Source organism: Cervus canadensis, chromosome 23 (genome assembly GCF_019320065.1).
Source record: "Cervus canadensis isolate Bull #8, Minnesota chromosome 23, ASM1932006v1, whole genome shotgun sequence".
Taxonomy (NCBI): Eukaryota; Metazoa; Chordata; class Mammalia; order Artiodactyla; family Cervidae; genus Cervus; species Cervus canadensis.
In genome coordinates this window covers 47,287,414-47,307,788 of record NC_057408.1, presented here as the reverse complement: position 1 = coordinate 47,307,788, position 20,375 = coordinate 47,287,414, and the positions used below count along the sequence as shown (strand labels likewise).

Sequence of the window (20,375 nt, the reverse complement as noted above, 5' to 3'; positions counted from 1 at the left end):
GTGACTAACACTTTCACATCGCTTTTAGAATGTGGTGAAGGAGAAAACCAAACAAACTGGTATCAAGTCCAATGAGGTTGGGAAAAGCTGCTTTACATACACGAAAGGACACAAGACTCCATTTAGAATGCTATTGCTTTGTTGGAAGGAGAACAATGTATCCACGCTCCCTGTGTCTAGTCCATCCATATATATCACATGAATATCTCCCTTCCAAAAAAAATCAAGAAGTACAATTCCTTCTTGTCCTCTTTTTTAACCTATAGTAGTATGCGTATATTTATATATACACATAAGCATAAATACACTTGTTTATATGTGTATGTATATACATGTCTTCCTAGAAACACTCTGAGAAGTCTGAAAGGCTGAATTGTCATCCCCCCAACACAATGCCACTTTCTAAAACAATGACTCAGAAGCAGCTCACCAAACTCAGGTTTGGTTTTGTACCTTTTTGCTTTCTTGCAATCCTCATTGGTCTGGGGAAGGAACACAGATGACACTCCAAACATGCAATGCATTAATAACATTTCCTAACCTCACATTAAACTTAACATGAATTCTGTGCGTGTAGGTTGGGGGCGGAGAGGAGAGGTAGGGGAGGTGGCAGAGAAGACCTTCCAAGACTTCAGTCTTTCTGAGGGCTTGGTGACACGTACCTGCATCCTTTCCACAGGATCAGCAAACGAACTGGCCTTGTGGATGAGGTATGTATGCTCCATATACTCAGTGAGTCGCTGGAGGAAGCTCAAAGGCTCATTAAATATAACTGGCATGGTGATCTTGGAGAGTTCCTAGTGAATAAGAAAATGGAAACTGTGATATCCAAAATATACAGTAAACCTACATGCTGCCATCTCGACATAACATGTTCCTGGAAAGAAAGTCACAGAAAACAGCAACCACGAAATTTAATTAGTATTAGTTCAGTTTCCTAAGTCTCCCCAGATCATCTAACCATGTGGAATATACTGTCCTAGGCCTTGAAGGAAATACAAAGACTACCCCAGACATTCTTCCTTGGCTTTGAGGAGCTTGCAGTCTACTAGTGATCAGTGAAATGATGACTGTTAATAAGTCTGCCTCAGATCAGAATTAGCAAATGACAAATAAAGGTGATGGGGACGCAAAGACCAAACATCTCCACACTGGGCTAAGAAGCTACCACACAGACCATTTTTGTGGATGATTTTTCAAAAGAACTTCAGACTGCTTTTCACAGACAATATTGAGGTTTTCTGAGCACATCCATATACATTATGAACTAGGGTGCTAGACGGCTAGTGTATATTTTACAGAATAGATATTAAATTCTGTCTGATATAATGACACAATCATGTAGACTTCCAAGAATAATTTAACGATTGGGCAGGGGTCCTCTAACCTCAGTTGCAACCTTTCATCTCTGTTTACCATATCCTGGGGCTTCCCCGGTGGCTCAGATGGTAAAGAATCCGCCTGCAACATAGGAGACCTGGGTTCAATCCCTGGGTCGGGAGATCCCCTAGAGAAGGGAACGGCAACCCACTCCAGTATTCTTGCCTGGAGAACTGCATGGACAGAGGAGCCTGGTGGGCTACAGTTCATGGGGAAGCAAAGAGCTGGATACAACTGAGCAACTAACACTGTCACTTTCACTACCATATCCTGCCCGCAAACAGCAGCACCACAGGATCTTTAAAAAAATTCATTAGGTAACAAACTTACCTTGATTTTCTCTAGATTATTCTGATAATCTTCCCAACGTTCCACCTATCATTATTTACATTTCTCGTGGGAATCAGGTCTTTCATGAAAACTGCTAACTAAAACCACGATCATGTGAACAACCCCAAGGCACCATTCAGGTTGAATGCCACCTGCTTCCTCCTACTCCTCTAAACATCTACATTCTTACAGATGTGCACAATTAAGAATAAAGTGACCTTCACAAAACTACAACCCAAATGTGCACATGCACACACACACACACAAAAGAAGCTCATTTATTATCATAAAATACTGCGGAATGCAGACAGATGTAGCAGCTCAATGTAATGAAAAGAAATGATAGGCTTACACTGCCTCTCTGGGAAGACAAAAGAGAACAGGAATGTATAAGGAGATAAAGAACAGAAGGCTCTTCACTATGTAACACCCTGAGATCTTGGTAAATGCAGCAACTCACTGGTGGGCCAAGTCAAGAAAGCGGGGACTGCCAGGGCTTGTTTTAACTGAGATGTCTCAGACTCTCTCTCTTTTACTTAAAAATACCTTCATGGGTTTTTTTTCTTTTTTAAAAAAAAAGAGGAATATGCAATTCTCAGTAATAGAGGTAAAACATGAAAATGCTCCTTTCCTTAGAGGAAAAGCCTCAACAACAGTTTGGGGTACACTACTGTGTATTTACACAAATGTGTGTACATGTGTGTGTACACATACACCTTACTGGATTTTTTTAATGCACGGCATCTGCTCTGTGTATTGGCTCATTTACTTGCCTTTTTTGCTGTTCCTGTGTTTGGAGGTCTTACGCACATGTACAGTACATCACTGAGTCTGTCAAGTTCTTTGTAATCCCTGTACTATTAGTGGTTAAGACATCAGAGCCAGACTGGGCTCCATGGCAGGCTCTTTCATTTAGCAGTCAGGCAACTCCGGCCAAGTTAAACTCTGCCAGCTTCCTTATCAACACCATGGCATTAATCTAGCAATGTATATAACATAATCTACTACAAAGCATTCTTCTAAGACCAATAGTTGCAAAACACTTAAGACTAGTTCTGGGCACATTAGCAAAAGGTACATTTATTTATTAAAAAAAATTTAAATATATATATATATGTGTGTGTGTGTGTATATATATATATATATAGCTATATCATGAACAATTTAATCTAATCTTTTAGAAAATGAGCACATATGGTTTTAAAGTAAATTTCTATAAGGGGGTTTTTTAGATCAAAGGTGTGCACTCATTTAAAATTTTTACCATTACTACCAAGCTGAATGCCTGCCAAAAACCCTTTATCCTATTTGTACTCCTACTAATGCTGCCTGGAAGTCAGATTTTCTTTTAACATCAAAGGGAGGAGCAGTACTTCCAATCTATTCATTCAATCATAGTCACTTTCTTTACAGAAAAATTTAACTGAAGGATATTCAAATACTGGTTGGGGCTAAGTAGTTCACTTATAACTCTAGAATGAAGATTTAAAAACAGAATTCTAAACATAAACATTAGGGAGTATCAGACCACCTTACCTTACCTGTCTCCTGAGAAAGCTGTATGCAAGTCAAGAAGCAGCAGTTAGAATGACATGGAACAAATGCCTGGTTAAAAATTGGGAAAGGAGGACAACAAGGCTGTACATTGTCACCCTGCTTATTTAACTTATATGCAGAGTACATCATGTGAAATGTTGGGCTGGATGAATCACAAGCTGGAATCAAGGCTGTAGGAAGAAATATCAACAACCTCAGATATGGATAAATTCCTGGAAACAGACAACCTAACAAAACTGAATCATGTAGAAATAGGAAATATGAACAGATCAATTACTAGTAAAAAGACTGAAGCAGTAATCAAAGACCTGCCAACAAACAAAAGTCTAAGACCAGATATCTTTACTGGTGAATTCTGCCAGACATTTAAAGTAAAATGAATACTGATCCTTCTCAAACTATTCAAAAACAGAAGAGGAGGGAACATTTCCACAGTCATTTTACAAGGTCAACATTATCCTGACACTAAAACCAGAGAAGGACAAAAGTGGACCCAGAAAAGAAAATTATAGGCCAATATCCACGATGAACACAGACGTAAAAGTAAACATTACCAAGCTGAACTCAACAATACATTTAAAGGGTCATATACCATGATCAACTGGGGTTTATTCCAGAGAAGCAGGATGGTCCAACACAAGCCAATCAATCAATATGATATACCACACTAGTAAAATGAAGAATAAAAATATATGATCTCAATAGATGCAGAAAAAGCATCTGACAAAATTCATCATTATGGTAAGAAATTCATCCTTTCTAGCCAGAGTACTAATGCAAGAAAAAGAAAAGGCATTCAAATTAGGAAGAAGTAAAATTACCTCTATTTGAAAATGATGTTATAAATAGAAAACCGTAAAGACTCTACCAAAACACCATTGGAACCAATACGTGAGTTCAGTGAGTTGCAGGGTACAAAACCAACTTACAAAAATCAGTTGTGTTTCAATACACCAAGAATAAGCTACCAGAAAAAGAAATTAAGAAAGCAATCCCATTTACAATATCATCAAAAAGAATAAAATACTTAGTAATAAATTTAACCAAGGAGGTGAAAGATCTATACACTGAAAACTGTAAGACGTTAACAAAAGAAATCACAGAAGACAGGAATATATGGAAAGATATTCTGTACTCATGGATTACAGAAGTTGTTAAAATGTCCAAACTACCCAAAGTGATCTAGTCAATGCAATCCTTATCAAAATTCCAACGACATTTTTCACAGATAAAGGGAAAACAATCCTGAAATTTGTACAGGGCCACAAAAGACCTTGAATAGCCAGAGCAATCTTGAGAAAGAAGAAAGCTGGAGGCATCAAGCCCCCTGATGCCAAACTGTATTACAAAGATACACTAATCAAAATAGTACAGAACTGGCATAGAAATGGACAGGAAGATGAATGGAATAGAAAGCCCAGAAATAAATCCATGCGTTTATGGTCAATTAATTCTTGCCAAAGGAGCCAATACACAATGGAAACAATCTAAGTGTCCATCAATGGATAAATGGATCAAGAAAATGTGGGGGTGTGTGTGTATATGTATAGATCTATACACACACAAATATTACTTGTCCTCACAAAAGGAAATCTTGCCATTTATGACAACATGGATGAAAATGGAGGTCCTTATGCTAAGTGAAATAAACCAGACAGACAAATACGGCATTGTATCACACACAGGCGAACTTTAAAAAAAAGAGAAAAAACTGAACCAATCAAACACAGTAGAAAGTCATTGCCAAGGGCTTCAGGGTGGGGCAAATAGGCAGAAGTTGGTAAAAGTGTATGAACTTTCAGTTATAAATAAGTCCTGAGGATCTACCACATAACATGGTAGACAACTGATAATGCTGTTTTGTATAAATGAAAGAAGAGTAGAACTTAAATGCTGTCACCAAAAAAAAACTACACATGTGAAGGGCTGGATGTGTTAATTAACTTGACGGGGGAATCCTTTCATAATGCATACATACATCCAATCATCTTGATACAGATTATTTGTCAATTGTACCTAAAAAAAAAAAAAAGTCCACCAAGATCGTCTCTTTTAAAGCAATTTGACCATACAGAGTATGCATACAGAAATAAAATTCTTCCAAAGAATCTTTCTAAAAACTTTTAACTCGGCACCTACTAGGTGCCAGGCACTGCTTTAGACACCAGATTAAAAGTCTCCTTATGAGACTCACCTGGCGGGTCCAGTGGTTAAGACTCCACACTCCCAATACAGGGAGTGTAGATTCAATCCCTGTTCAAGGGAACTAGATCCCACATGCTGCAACTAAAGATCCTGCCCAGTCTAGTTAATTAATTAATTGTTTAAAAAAATAAAAGTCTTGTTATAGCCAATCCTGACCTGGAATGCCCTCCTCACTTCCCTTAACTCTTGTATCTCCTCCCCAGTAGAACTTCAAAGCCCAGTTCAAGCCTCTCCTCTTTATTTCTCATCTCTCCCAGCTCCTGGAACACACAATCTGTATTGTACAAGTGAGCATCTGATCACAGATTGGACGACCTGCTGCTCTGTCAGGGGTATAACCAGCACAACCTGCTAAGTACCCAGTGATACAACTCCCGAGGGAAGGGATAATACCTCATACTTGCCTGTGTCCTCAGCCCCTCAGAACAGAGCACAACACAGGTGCCCCTGCCCCCACGTGCTCCTGTGAGTTCCCACTGCCCTCGAGTTTACTCCGATTTGGGCATTTATCACAAAGCACTAGCCTCTCTTGACTCTTTCACTGGAATACAAACTCTCTGAGCTCAGCACCCTCTTGTTGAATGATGCACACTAGTTCACATGGGGAAAATGTGTGAAAAAGTAGGTTACAATGCAACATGTTTAAAAATATTTTAATTTTGTAAACTATATGTCATATAGACAAATATTAGAAGGCAGCGGTATCAAAAAGTTAACAGCGGTTGTCTCTAGGAGTTGGAAATCCAGGTAATCTTGATGATCTTTGTGCTTTTCTGTATTTTCTAAATTTCCTAAAAGGGACATGTATTTCTCTTATAATCAGGGGTAAAACAAGAGATCCGATTTAAAAATCTTAACACTTTCAGCCTGGCCAAAGGAAGGGATGGGGAAGCTGACCACCTCGTACCACGGAAAGTGGACCACCTTCAGACACACACGCTGACATTCTGCTAGTCATAAAACAGACAGAAGAAATCCAGTGTAGCTGGCATGATGGAAGAGGAGGAGCAGTTAGATACACTCAGGATGGGCCAGTCCTGGGGTCCAGGGACAGCAGAGTGTCGTGGCTGAAAGAATGCCTTCTGAACAGAGGGCACAACAGCGGCTGCCGGGGCTGGGTGCGGGGGAGAGGGGGGTAGGGAGGTGGGGAGTTGCTGATTCAGGGATGCAGAGCATCAGCTATGTGAGATGAAAAGAGTTTTGTGGGGAGATGGTGGTGACAGCAGCTCAAGGATAACATACAACTGCCACTGAACTGCACGCTTACAAACAGTCAAAACGCTAACTATTACACTGCATGTATCTTATAACTTAAAGAGAACAAAAGAAAAGACGGGCTGAGAGCACATGCCCCTGCTACCTAATGCCTGTGTCCCTACTCCACCAAGTGGGGATGTCGCTGTCAGCATTAGATTAGTTAGTTCACACAAAACACTCACAGCAGTGCCAAGCATACATTAAGCGAGCAATACATGTCAACTATATGATCATTGCTATTAGTAGTACATGCAAGACTGCCAAGTCCTCCAAGGTTGTTAGGAGGCTTCAAAGGCTGGGATACCTTGTCCTGTCACCTGGCAGCCGAGCCGCAGAAGTGCCACCCTGGGGGCAGCGTGGCTTGAGTTCTGACCTTAAAAGTTGGGGGAGTGAGGGGAGGACACCTGTGTCTCCCCTCCTCCCCGCCCCAGCCAGGCGGCATCGCGTAGTCCCACCAAGGCTCTCTGTTTGGTCCAGTCGCCAAGGAGACAGGGGCCCACCAGGGTGGCGATGTGAGCCCTGGCCCTGGACGGTAGGCGGCAGGAGTGATGCCATTTCTCACTCTGCTCTCTTGTTTCTACATTTTGCTTTGTGGTGCACAATAGCAGGGTGAGGCTTAAAGGAATTTTAAAAGGATTTATTCAGTAAAGGAATGAAGAACTTCACCTGTAAGTTTGAATTTGAACTTTTCCCCCTAAAAATACTAGAATGACTATCACTCACTCACTGAGGGAACAAAAGACATCCCAGTGGGTGACATTTGTTGCTTTCACAATGATGGTGGGCTTCCTAGGCAGCGCTGGTGGTCAAGAATCTGCCTTCAAAGCAGGAAATGCAAGAGATGTTGAGTTCGATCCCCAGGTTGGGAAGATTCCCTGGAGTAGGAAATGGCACCCCACTCCAGTATTCTTGCCTGGAAAACGCCGTGGGCAGAGGAGCCTGGTGGGCTACCATCCATGGGGCCACAAAGCGTTGGACATGACTTAGCGACTAGACAACAATGACGACGACAGATGGGAATCCAGGCCTAGAGACTTAATCTTTTATCTCTATAGTATGCATTGCCATACCCTCACATAAATATTCCCGAGAAAATAGACAAGCAAGAAAGGGACAGTCACAAGCCTGCTAGATACTGGCTCTTCAGCACCTGTTGGTTAGACTTCACATGAATCAGCAAGTCAATGAGAGAGTGTGGTGTCGACTCTGAAGACCAAGTTACAGAGGGCATGGTTTTATCATCCATTCAATGGGCAGACTCCTTTTTAATCATCTGAAAAGCTCCCCAAATTCTACAAGGGTCTTTAAATCCAATTTTTGTAATCAAGAATAATTTAAACACCTTCCTCCTGCTTCTTTTAGTAACTCAGAATGCAAGCATTCAAGGAAATGAAAAGGCAAGCTTGTGGCCCAGGTAACAGGGAGTGGAAGGGACAGAAAAAGCCCTGATGGAACATACAAATATAGATCCAGACAACCATAAAAACCACCTGTGTAAACAGTCTAACAGATTATTTAAAATATAGCAATGAGCTTGCAATTTTTTTGCCTCTATTAGCCTGTAATTATTATTAAACTTGGAAGGAAAGTTATAACCAACCTAGACAGCATATTAAAAAGCAGAGACATTACTTTGTCAACAAAGGTCCATTAGTCAAAGGCTATGGTTTTTTCCAGTGGTCATGTATGGATGTGAGAGTTGGACTATAAAAAAAGCTGAGTGCCGAAGAATTGATGCCTTTGAACTATGGTTTTCAAGAAGACTCGCGAGTCCCTTGGACTGCAAGGAGATTCAACCAGTCCATCCTAAAGGAGATCAGTCCTGGGTGTTCATTGGAAGGACTGATGCTGAAGCTGAGACTCCAATACTTTGGCCACCTGATGCGAAGAGCTGACTCACTGGAAAAGACCCTGATGCTGGGAAAGATTGAGAGCAGGAGGAGAAGGGGACAACAGAGGATGAGATGGTTGGATGGCATCACCGACTCAATGGACATGGGTTTGGGTGGACTCCGGGAGTTGGTGATGGACAAGGAGGGCTGGGGTGCTACAGTCCACGGGGTCACGAAGAGTCGGGCACAACTGAGTGACTGAACTGAACTGAATCTTACAATTATTTTGATTGCTTAGATTTAAATTTATATAATGAAATTTATATAATGGATATATAATGAAAAACTTGGCAATACAAATTATATTTCGCTCCCTCTTGGAAATTCACAGAGACACCATTTTTACTTACAAGACAATGAAGTTTGGTACTGGATTCTCTAGCTACTGTATACAACCAACGAATACGGTATATATTCCAGTAATAGGAAAAGCAACAATGCCTATTATGAAGGTCAAGTTTCAGGAAGAAACATGAGCTAGAGAATGCTTTTATCACTGAAGGTTTCAGTCAGCTGGAAAAATTAAATATTTATGCCAGGCAATTCTACCTTGTGACCCAGCTGAAAGCAAAATTTAAATTTATCCATGCAAATTAATAGCAACCAATGATGAAACCAAACAGACTCTTAATTGCAGCTGCTCATCAGCTGACAAACTGAGAAGAAAAAAAAAAAGGCAGGCTGCTTTGTCCCTCAAGCACTGTGTAAACAACCCACAGGCAAGGCCAAGCCTGAAATGAAAAGCAGTTTATAAGTGTTACGCCTAGCATCGTAATGGCCAACCGTGCAAATCTTTAAGACCTAGGTTAGAGAGAGCAGCTCAGCCTGGGTCTTTAGCTAAGTCTGCCAGCAGGCAGGATGCTCACCCAGGTGTGTGACCCAAGCACTAAGAGGGCTTCTAGGTTCTTCACTGACGGGCAGCACTGGCAGCAGCCTGGGCTCTGTCCCCTGGGTGTGCCAAGGTTGGCACGGGATCCTCTCTCCACAACAGCCCTCCTACCTTGCACAGCTACCAAAGACGTAAAAATGTATCCTCCTTACACAGAAGGGCCTTGGGAAGTCAAAGGTCTCTTTCCCACCTCATGCTACCCAGTCCCCTCCCTCTCCACAAGAGGTCTATCGTCTGTAAGTTGGCCATCGCGTGAGGGGTTCTTGCCATCCTGAAACACCAATCACGCCCAAAGTGGTCACACCAAGACCTCGCAGGACAGCCCTTGGGGACCACTCTGGGTGCGCAGACTGAACAAGCCTGCCACTCTCCTGCCTTTTGCTGTGGTTACACCTCTGCTCCTCGGCTCTCACAGACCAGCCCTGGGGAGCACGACACCCAGAAACAAAGGAATTACACCCCAGACAGGGGTGTCCGTGTGTGAACTGAATGAACCACACCATGGATAGCTGGATGCAGCCAGTGGTTTAAAAAAAAAAAAAAACCAGGGAGGAAAAACACAAGAAAAGCATTGAGGGACAATATATTCCTTTCCTATTCTTCCTGTCTCGTAGCTGAACGTTTTCAGGGTTGGGAGGCTGTGCGAGTCCTCTTACTAGACCAGCACCAGGCAGGAACATGGAAGGATGCCTAAAGCGCTGGCTGGACACGTGGACCAGAGCCACGGTCTCCACACTGTAGTCCCGGAAGGTTCCCCGTGACTATGGGCAGGGATGCTGAAGGGGAACCGACTGGTGGGTGCTCACCCTCCACACGCACTCCTACCTAAGAACTGATGGGCCAAGGATGCACCTGCATTGGACGTCACACTGTGGCCCTTTTCCCACCTCTCCTTTTACAATGCCCTTTGTTTGATAAAGAATCTGCCTGCAATGTAGAAGACCCGGGTTCAATCCGTAGCTTGGGAAGATCCCCTGGAGAAGGGAACGGCAACCTACTTCGGTATTCTTGCCTAGAGAATTCCATGGACAGCCCACAGAGTTGCAAAGAGTCGGACACAACTGAGCAACTAACATTTTCACTTTTCACTTACCTGGTGCAGGGAGGGGTGGGAGACCCCACCCCTCACACCATCCTGAATCCTAGCATGGCAGTTTTGCCCCAGTGTGTGAAAATCTTCAGGGCACCAAAGGAAGTTTAGAAATACAGTACTGGCCACACTGCTATATTTAAAATGGATAACCAACAAGGTCCTATTACACTGCACAGCTAACTCAGCTCAATGCTATGTGGCAGCCTGGATAGGAGGGAGCTTGGGGGAGGATGGATATATGTATATGCATGGCTGAGTGCCTTCACTGTTCACCTAAAACCATCACAACATTGTGAATTGCTATATCCCAATGCAAAATAAAAAGTTGGAAAAAAAAAAAAAATACAGTACTGGTCAGCACCAAGGAAATCTCCGTAAGTCAAGGCCCTTTGTTTCTGATAAGACAAAGACCCGACATTAGAAACAGGGTCTTCCGGTCACTTCTCGGATATTTATTTCAGATCACTGTAGAGTGGGGAGGTAGAGATGACACATTTTGTTTAACTACTTTTCCTCTTCTGCCTCCTGCCTCTTAAGTCGGTATTTATGATATAATGATGTACCACTTTGGGCAAAGCTCTAAATCTTATCTAGAGCTGTATCTGTCTTATATTTAGAATTCAAGAATGAGACAGTTGTCACAGTGACATAGACCAACGTGTTTATCTGAACCCAAAAATAACATCACAGTCCTGACAGTGACTGACCCGGGATGCGTCTGGTTCTGAGGTGACTTGGTAGGTATTCTGCGTCAAGGGAATGAGATGAGTCTGAGGTTTTCAGGGAAAACATTTAAAGCTCATGGTAAGACAAAAGTATTTCATGAACAAAAGATTATACAAGGTATGTTTTAGGGAAAATATTTCAGTTTTCTCAACCCTTTCTCAGTATTGCAAGGCAGATGTGAGTTATCACAGGAATCGAAGTTGAGAGCCCTGGTGAGGTGTCTCTGCTGCATTCCCCAGAGACCCAGATGCCCACAACTCCAGGGTGGGTAACAAGACCTCCTGCAAGTTAGAGTTTTCAAATGTGGTTTCCAATAACGTTAAAAGAAGTCTTAATTGAGCTGTCAACTTGTGGATCATAAAAAATTATTTTTGATGGATGATATATTACCATTTGACTCTTGACATACTGTCAGGAAAAGGCCAAAGAACTGATGATATTGCTAGATATTAAAAAAAACACAGAACTCCTACTCCTGTCTATTAATATAAGCAAGGCTTCTTAACCTTCACATCTACTTAAAAAAAATAAGAACATAACTGTTACTGCCCTGTCTCATTCTAGCAATGCATAAAATTCATTCTTGGGTATCTTAACCCAAGTGAAAAAATCCTTTTTAATGAATAACATTTTAACCTTTGTGGTATAGTTTCATAAATTTTGTAACATTTGTTATTTTGATCATTCATGTGAAAAGAACTTGAAACTTTTAGTACTCAAGTCTTATGGCCATAAAATATAAATTCTTAAATTTTAATTTTACTCTGTATTTTTGGGATAGCAAAGTATGATAGGGTACTCAATAAAAGACTTACAAAGATGAAAAAAAATTAGGTTAGGGTAATACTCGATAGTAAATATGGAGTGGAAATAGGAGTTAAAGGAGCAAAAAAACAGATAAAGTTTTCAAATCTCTTATGGAATTTGGTTGTACTGGGTAATGTTAAGAATGATAGAATATTTTCACTTTAGTAACAGTATTTACAATATACCAGATCTTCCTCACCCTTTTATAATACTCGAACATTAATATTCTAGGACTCCAAGACATTTAGCAGAAGCACCCTCAGGTGCAGGCACCTACTCAAATTTTGTGTCTGGGTGCCTCGGTTGCTCAACCTGGAGCTGGTTCTGGTTTCCAAAGTCACTAAGCATGGTGACCCGTGACCTAACCACTGGGTGAGTCCTGCTGACAAATCGTAAAAGGACTGAAGAGAAGAGGAGAAAGAAAACAGGGGAAAGAGAAGACAATGGGATTATGACACTAGAATCCTTTCAAAGACAACGGGAGTAAGGAAATAAGGAACAAAGGATTCAAACTCCTCACCAACACCAGTATTAACTCTCCGATGGGAATCTGTTTGATAAAAGCTTCAATCACAGAGAGATTTAGGATTGAATTCCAGTTATGTAAAGTATTCATTTCGTGTACTATATAACCCAACATTGGGTAACATAATCCTGTCCAAAACAGATTGGGAGAAAAAAAAGGGTGTCGTTAGTTTTGGAAATCTAAGTCTCTATATTCTTTTGGGAAAGAAAGCAAAGTAAAATGTGTTCTGTATGTGGCAGTGGAAGATGGAGCACAATGAGCCTGGCTGGAGCAGGTGCTCAGAGGCCCAGGACGTCATATGCCTGAAGACACCGACTTTCTTCCCTCATTGGTCGTGGTTTAGGCGCTCAGTCGTGTCCGACTCTTTGCGACCCAAAGGACTGTAGCCCGCCAGGCTCCTCTGTCCATGGGATTTTCCAGGCAGGAACACTGGAGTGGGTTGCCATTTCCTCCTCCATTCCTCCATGGCAGGTAAGCACCTATCCCATGTCTTACTGGCTTCCTGACACTACTCCATGAACTACAACATCATAAATGAGGAGCACTGATTTCTGAGAAAGCTGGGACCAGACCCCAGCTGAATGTGAACTGGGAGGTTTCCAGCAGAATGTCCACACTCCCCACTCTGCTCTCAAGTGCTCAAGTCGACAGAGATGCCATGAAAAGCTACGGTGCATATCAGATTTCCTCTGCAACTTTGAAGACTTCTTATCATAAAAAGATAAGCCAGGGCTTCCCTAGTGGCTCAGATTGTAAAGAGTCCACCTGCAATGTGGGAGACCCAGGTTTGATCCCTGGGTCGGGAAGATCCTCTGGAGAAGCGAATGGCAACCCACTCCAGTATTCTTGCCTGGAGAAAGCCAAGGACAGAGGAGCCTGGTGGGCTACAGTCCACAGGATCGCAAAGAGTCAAACATTACTGAGCAACTAACACTTTCTTTTCATCATGAAAAGAAGAAACTGAATGTGAAACTATGGGAAGAGCTAGCTGACGGGTCTATCCACGGCTTCTGAGATGTATTCACACATAAAGGACCTGAAGCCAAGTGTCTGGACTGTTAAGTGGAATAGAATCACCAAAGTGCAGTGGGAGAGTTTTCAAATCTGCCTTCACTTTGAATTCGAATTCCAATTGGTTTCACAGCCACCCAGTGCCTCACACAGGCTGTAAGTTGCTTCAGTCGTGTCTGACTCTTTGTAACTCCATGGACTGTAGCCCACCAGGCTCCTCTGTCTATGGGATTTTCTAGGCAAGAATACTGGAGTGGGTTGTCATTTCCTTCTCCAGGGATCTTCCTGATCCAGGGATTGAACCTGTGTCTCTTATGTCTCCTGCATTGGTAGGCGGGTTCTTTACCACTAGCACCACCAGAGACTGACACTTTGAAGTTAAGGTAATAAACTCTATGAATGCTAATACTCTATGAATGCTGATACCTTCTAATTTTTGACCTATTTTCCTTGGGAGGGGGGAGAAGGAGGCAGATATGAGAGGGATTGATACCGAAAACTACTTTAAAAATTTATTCTGGGGATGTTATTTGCTTTCTCTCTCAAGACCCGTTCTACTTTAAATCTCCACTGTGCACAATGCTGGCCCCTTTGGACTGATTCTGTTGCCCTTTAGAAGGGAGCCCACAACAGCACCCAAAGAACAATACTTCCAAATGCCAGATCACATTAATAAATATTCATCTAGAACATTACTCTCTTACAAAACCTCACCAGAGAACACTCGCCCCAAATATTACCTCCCCTGCAGCTCTTTCTCTATGATTTTATTCAGAAAGTTCTACAGATACAAGTTTCAAAACACGCCATGGTCCCCTTTCAACCCAAACAGCTCTGCTTTTATTTGCTTTATCTATGATTCAGTCTTGTCTCTGTACAAACAGTTCTGCACTTAAAAATAAAGGTAAAACCATTCTTCTAAAGAAATAGTGCATCTTTCAAAGTAAGCAGGTAACAAGCCAACATAACATTATTTACCGTCTTTTAAAAGGATGGTTAATTTCCATTTAGACACATACACCAGATGATTATCAGCTACTAGCCAGAACAAACTCAAGACAGTACTGCTAAATCTGACATCCAGTGAGAAAGGAGATGGTAGGTGACAGACTTAAGCAAGAAAAATACAGAAAGCTGTACTTTCCCTGATCACCAAAAAACACCAAACCACATCTGGTTTTCATACGAATTCTGTTGACCCAACAAACGTGATAGCAATTCTACAGTAACTGTGGATTTCATACACTGTGCTGCGCTCTTGTCTCAGCCGTGTCCTACTCTTTGCGATCCCATGGACTGCAGCCCGCCAGGCTCCTCTGTCCCTGGGGATTCTCTAGCCAAGAATACTAGAGTGGGGTTGTCATGCCCTCCTCCAGGATCTTCCCGACCCAGAGAGTCAAACCCAGGTCTCCCGCATTGCAAGAGGATTCTTTACCGACTGAGTAACCAGGGAAGCCCTTTCATTAGCAGGTTACAAAATCAATTTAATGAGCTAGAGTCAGCACTGATCTAATAGAAAAATATCATTTGTTTTAATAATGAGTATTTTTTTTATAAAACTAGCTTTAATTTTAAACACATACATACATATTGGATCTCACTGATAATTATGTTTACTAAGGGTTTGAAAATATAAATTCTATAGGATATCATTTTTTCATCCTGAAAATTCCAGTTCTTAAGAGATTAATATGTATGATTAACAATTTATTTAAGAATATATACATTTGCCTAAATACATTTGCTTTGTCCTGATGAGTCTTAATGTAAACTAAATGGAGCTAAAAGTCCAGGTGTTCCGATTAAATGTGATTGAAAAGCGAAAGTGAAAGTCTCTCAGTCAAGTCCAACTCTGCGACCCTATGGACTATACAGTCCATAGAATTCTCGAGGCCAGAATACTGAGTGGGTAGCCTTTCCCTTCTCCAGGGGATCTTCCCAACCCAGGGATTGAACCCAGGTCTCCAGCATTGCAGGTGGATTCTTTACCAGCTGAGCCACAAGGGAAGCCCAAGAATACTAGAATGGGTAGCCTATCCCTTCTCCAGCTGATCTTCCCAACCCAGGAATCGAATTGGGGTCTCCTGAATTGCAGGCAGATTCTTTACCAACTGAGCTATCAGGGAAACCCTAAGTGTCATTAACTATTGATAATAATGTTGAGCATTAAGCTAAACCAGGGTCTGTCCTGACATTTTACATAAATTTTCTTATATATCTCTCAATGCAGCTATAAAGTACTAATTATTCTTCTAACTTTACTCAGGGAAGCAAGGCAACTTGCCCAGGGTCTCAAAGACAGGAAGTGGTAAGACTGGGGTAAATCTTGTTATCCAGCTACAGAGAGGTTAGCTGAATTACTCCCCATGCAGTTAAAGTGAAAATTAGTTGCACAGTCGTGTCCAACTCTTTGTGATCCCATGGACTATAGCCTGCCAGGATCCTCTGTCCATGGAATTCTCCAGGCAAGAATACTGGAGTGGGTTGCCACTGCCTTCTCCAAGGGATCTTTCCGACCTGAGGATCAAACCCGTGTCTCATGCATTGCAGGCAGATTCTTTACCAACTGAGTCACTAGGGAAGCCCTTAAAATAGATGTTTCTGAGATTATCTCCTAGGAAATTATGTTCAGGAAGTCTCAGATGACATTACTGCATGCAGAGAATCCGAGCGTTCGAAAAATGCTAACATGGGCACCCCAGCAGCCGAAAGGATTTCACACGTCAGAGTGAATGTGTTTAGGAAGTGACTATACTTCCCAGGAGGCTTCCCAGGTGGCTCAATGGGTAAAGAATCTGCCTGCAATGCAGGAGACACAGGAGATGCAAGTTTGATCCCCAGGTCAGGAAGATTCCCCTGGAGGAGGAAATGGCAACCCACACCAGGATTCTTGCCTGGAGAATCCCATGGACAGAGGAGCCAGGTGGGCTACAATTCACGGGGTCGCACAGAGTCGGACATGACTGAAGCGACTTAGCAGCAGCAGCAGCATGTCCAAGCAGATTCTTTAGCAGCTCAAGACTCACATGCTTTAAAATTTTCATCATTCTAGTTGGTCAAAGGTCATGCTGGAAGAAGTTAAGAGAACTTTACTCAGAATCCAAGCCTGACTGGTGTCAGGGTAGTGACGTGGACTACTATTTTAAAGGGAATCTAAGGATTTATATGGATTTCTCAGGTGGCTCTGAGAGTAAAGAATGTGCCTGCAAGGCAGGAGATACAGATTCGATCCCTGCATCAGGAAGATCTCCTGCAGGAGGAAATGTTAATCCACTGCAGTGTTCTTGCCTGGAGAAACTTACAGACAGAGGAGACTGGGAGGCTACAGTCCATGGGGTTGCAGAGTTGGACACAACTGAAGTGACTAAGCGTAGGGTTTATATAATAGTAAGTTTTGCCATCCATCTCTCTCCTCCTGAAAAATCAGATCCACCTGCAGATAAGTAAGCAAAGACACATTCCAAATGTCTGACATACACCACACTCACAAAGTACAAAAATCTGCTCTGTGCACAGAAGTGTAAGTGAAATTATATTCTATACTGTGGGGAGTCTGTTCTTTCGGAGAGTATTTCTGAGTAACTCCATGCTGCTGCTGCTGCTGCTGCCAAGTCGCTTCAGTCGTGTCCAACTCTGTGCGACCCCATAGACGGCAGCCCACCAGGCTCCCCCGTCTCTGGGATTCTCCAGGCAAGAACACTGGAGTGGATTGCCATTTCCTTCTCCAATGCATGAAAGTGAAAAGTGAAAGTGAAGTGACTCAGTCGTGTCCGACTCTTAGCAACTCCATGGACTGCAGCCCACCAGGCTCCTCCGTCCATGGGATTCTCCAGGCAAGAGTACTGGAGTGGGTTGCCAGTGTCTTCTCCAGAGTAATTCCATGGGTACATACAAATGTGGTGTGACAATGGGGCAAGAGCATTTTCTTTTCCTATTTCCTTATAATGAAAAGTCACATGAAAGTCATATTAAATAGCATAATGAATGGTTAAAATTCTGTCAGGAAAACCTAGTATAAGACTTTTCCTAATTTCTGATTCTCAAAAGTTTTCAGAAACATTGCTGTGTATCACTTATGCCAACATTAAGATTCTCTTCCAAGGATATGCATGAAACACGTATCAGCTTCATATTGTGGAAATGAGAGTTAACTTACCATTCCAATACATTTTCTGAGGATGCTCCAGATACTGAAGTCATTTCTGGAAAACATAGGGGAGGGCAGGCTTGTTCTGGAAAAAAAGAAAGGAAAAATAATTTAACTTTAATAGCACTGGCAGTAGGGAAAAAAAAAAGCTACTGTCATTACCATGAAAGCCACAAGCATACATTAATGAGACATTAATATGCATATAAAAATATGCATCATGTGCAAATGCAACATGAAAGATACTAAACATCACTAGTCATTAGGGAAATGCAAATTAAAACCTCAATGAGACATCCCCTGATACCTGTAATAGCATCACCGGGATTACAAATGCTGACATGACTGGAGAAAAATGAAGGTTTTGCACTGTTGGTGGGACTGTGAACTGGTACAGCCACTGCAGAAAACAGTATGGAGGGTCCTGAAAAGATTAAAATTAACTCGCATAATATCCACCGATTCTACTTCTGGGAACATATTAAACACTAGCTTGAAAAGATGTCTACATCCCCATGTTCATAACAGCATTATTTATGAAAGCCAAGACATGGTAACAACTTGCGGGTCCTCTGACAGATGAACAGAACAAGAAGATGTATTTCTCTCTCTGTCTGTCTCTCTCTCTCACACAGACACACACACCCACACACTCACAAAGAGAGGAATATTATTCAACCATAAAAAATGAGGAAACCCTACCATTTGCAACAAAATCAATGGACCTTGAAGGTATTATGCTAAGTGAAACAAGTCAGACAAATATTTCACAATCTCACTTATATGTGAAATCTAACAGTAATGACAAAAACCACAAAAAACTCACAGAAAAAAGATCAGATTTGTGGTTGGAGAGAAATGGAGAAAGGTGGTCAACATGCACAAACTTCCAGTTATAAGATAAAGTACCATGGATGTAATGTACAACATGACCATAGGTAACACTGGAAGATATGATTAAGATACATTGTGAAGTTAAGAAAGTAGATTTTAGAGTTCTCAACACCAGGAGGAAAAAAAAAGTTCTCTTTTTCTTTTATCTATATGAGATGATGGATGACGACTAAACCTACTGTGGTAATCATGCCACAATACTGCGAAACGTAATATACATGTAACTCAAACCACCGTGCTGTACACCTTAACCTTGGTGAGGTATATCAATTATTTCTCAACAAAACTGGAAAAAATGTGCATCATCATAGAAAGGCTAAAACAGGGTCACTCTGGGCTTATATCCCTAGCCACTGCTATTTTGGGCCCTGAAAAAGTTTCAGAGCAGATCAACTGGCCCCACATCTTCAGAACTGTCCTGATCAGAATTCTAACCCTCCTGTGTTGGTGTCCAGCTACTCAAACCACCTCAGAGGGACACTGTGCTTTCACAAGCTGGCATATCTGACCTGCTGTCTGGTCTAAGACAGACCTATCACATTCTGATACTCAATAAATTATTTTCCTTTAGCTATTAAATAATGGAAACAAAAATGCCATCAGAGAACCCAGTATCAGGTTGTTTTAAGAAATTAAATGGGAAAATGCCAACTCCAAAGCCAAAGCAAAATTTAGGCTGTGCATCATGTATCAGTACTTTCCCAGAGATACCAATACTGAACCAAACTCAACCAATTCTGGATATACGGGAAGATCCTTTACAAATTAACCTCTAGAGAAGGAACATTCCCAAAGCCTCTGCAGGAGCTGAGAAGTTGCCGAGAGGGTGATGGCTGTTGTCGGCAAAGAGTCTGCTGTTCCAATGAGCAACACACCTGAGCTCAGGCGTCCTGAGACCTCAGCACTACCCGGGGCAGGGGCAGGGGGAGCCCGGAACAACTTCCTGAAACACCCTTATAATGACGCTTTCTTTTCCATTACCTTAGGTTATGGCCAAGGGTGCTGGTTTTCCAATGCTGTTTGAAACATACCCGTGTAACTAAAATATTAAAGAAAATTTGAGAGAATAGCATTGAGACATATACATTACCATGTGTAAAACAGATGACCAGTGAAAGTTCGATGTATGAAGCAGGTCACCCAAAGTCGGTGCTCTGGGACGACCTAGAGGGATGGAGTCGGGAGGGAGGTGTGGGGGGGCGGGTTCAGGATGGAGGGGACACGTGTATACTGTGGCTGATTCATGTTGATGTATGGCAAAAACCATCACTATATTGTAAAGTAATTATCCTCCAATTAAAATAAATTAAAAAAAGGGAAAATATTAAAATTTTTACCTTCTATAGAATCTATATTCTATAAACTACTTCAAATTATAGAAGTTACTAAAATTTTAAGTTTTTAAATAAATAATATTTTAAGATCCTCCGTGGTAGAATCCTTCTGATTTTCCTTTTTTAGGAACATACACTGCTCATTTGGCAGATTTGTTATCTGCCCAATCTGCTGGATAAGTGGCCACAGATGGTACTGAAATCACATTCTCTATACAATCTAAGACTATCAATCTCGATGACATGAACAATCGAATCCAGGGGTAGAATCTCTGCCATTACCTAGCATTTGCATGTATAATACAGTTTTAGAGATGCATATCAACT

The 20,375-nt window shown here is 41.8% G+C and overlaps 1 protein-coding gene across 6 annotated transcripts in view; it reads right to left on the bottom strand.

The window, feature by feature from the left end:
* Positions 1-20,375, bottom strand: part of OSBPL1A (oxysterol binding protein like 1A) — a 214,066-nt gene that overhangs the window by 20,571 nt on the left and 173,120 nt on the right. For all 6 annotated transcript variants that reach the window (XM_043444522.1, XM_043444523.1, XM_043444525.1 and 3 more), the window contains 2 exons: positions 17,830-17,905; positions 663-797 (listed from right to left, as the gene is read on the bottom strand). In XM_043444522.1, the coding sequence (XP_043300457.1) occupies positions 663-797; positions 17,830-17,905 (211 nt within the window). The remainder of the gene's footprint in view (positions 1-662; positions 798-17,829; positions 17,906-20,375) is intronic.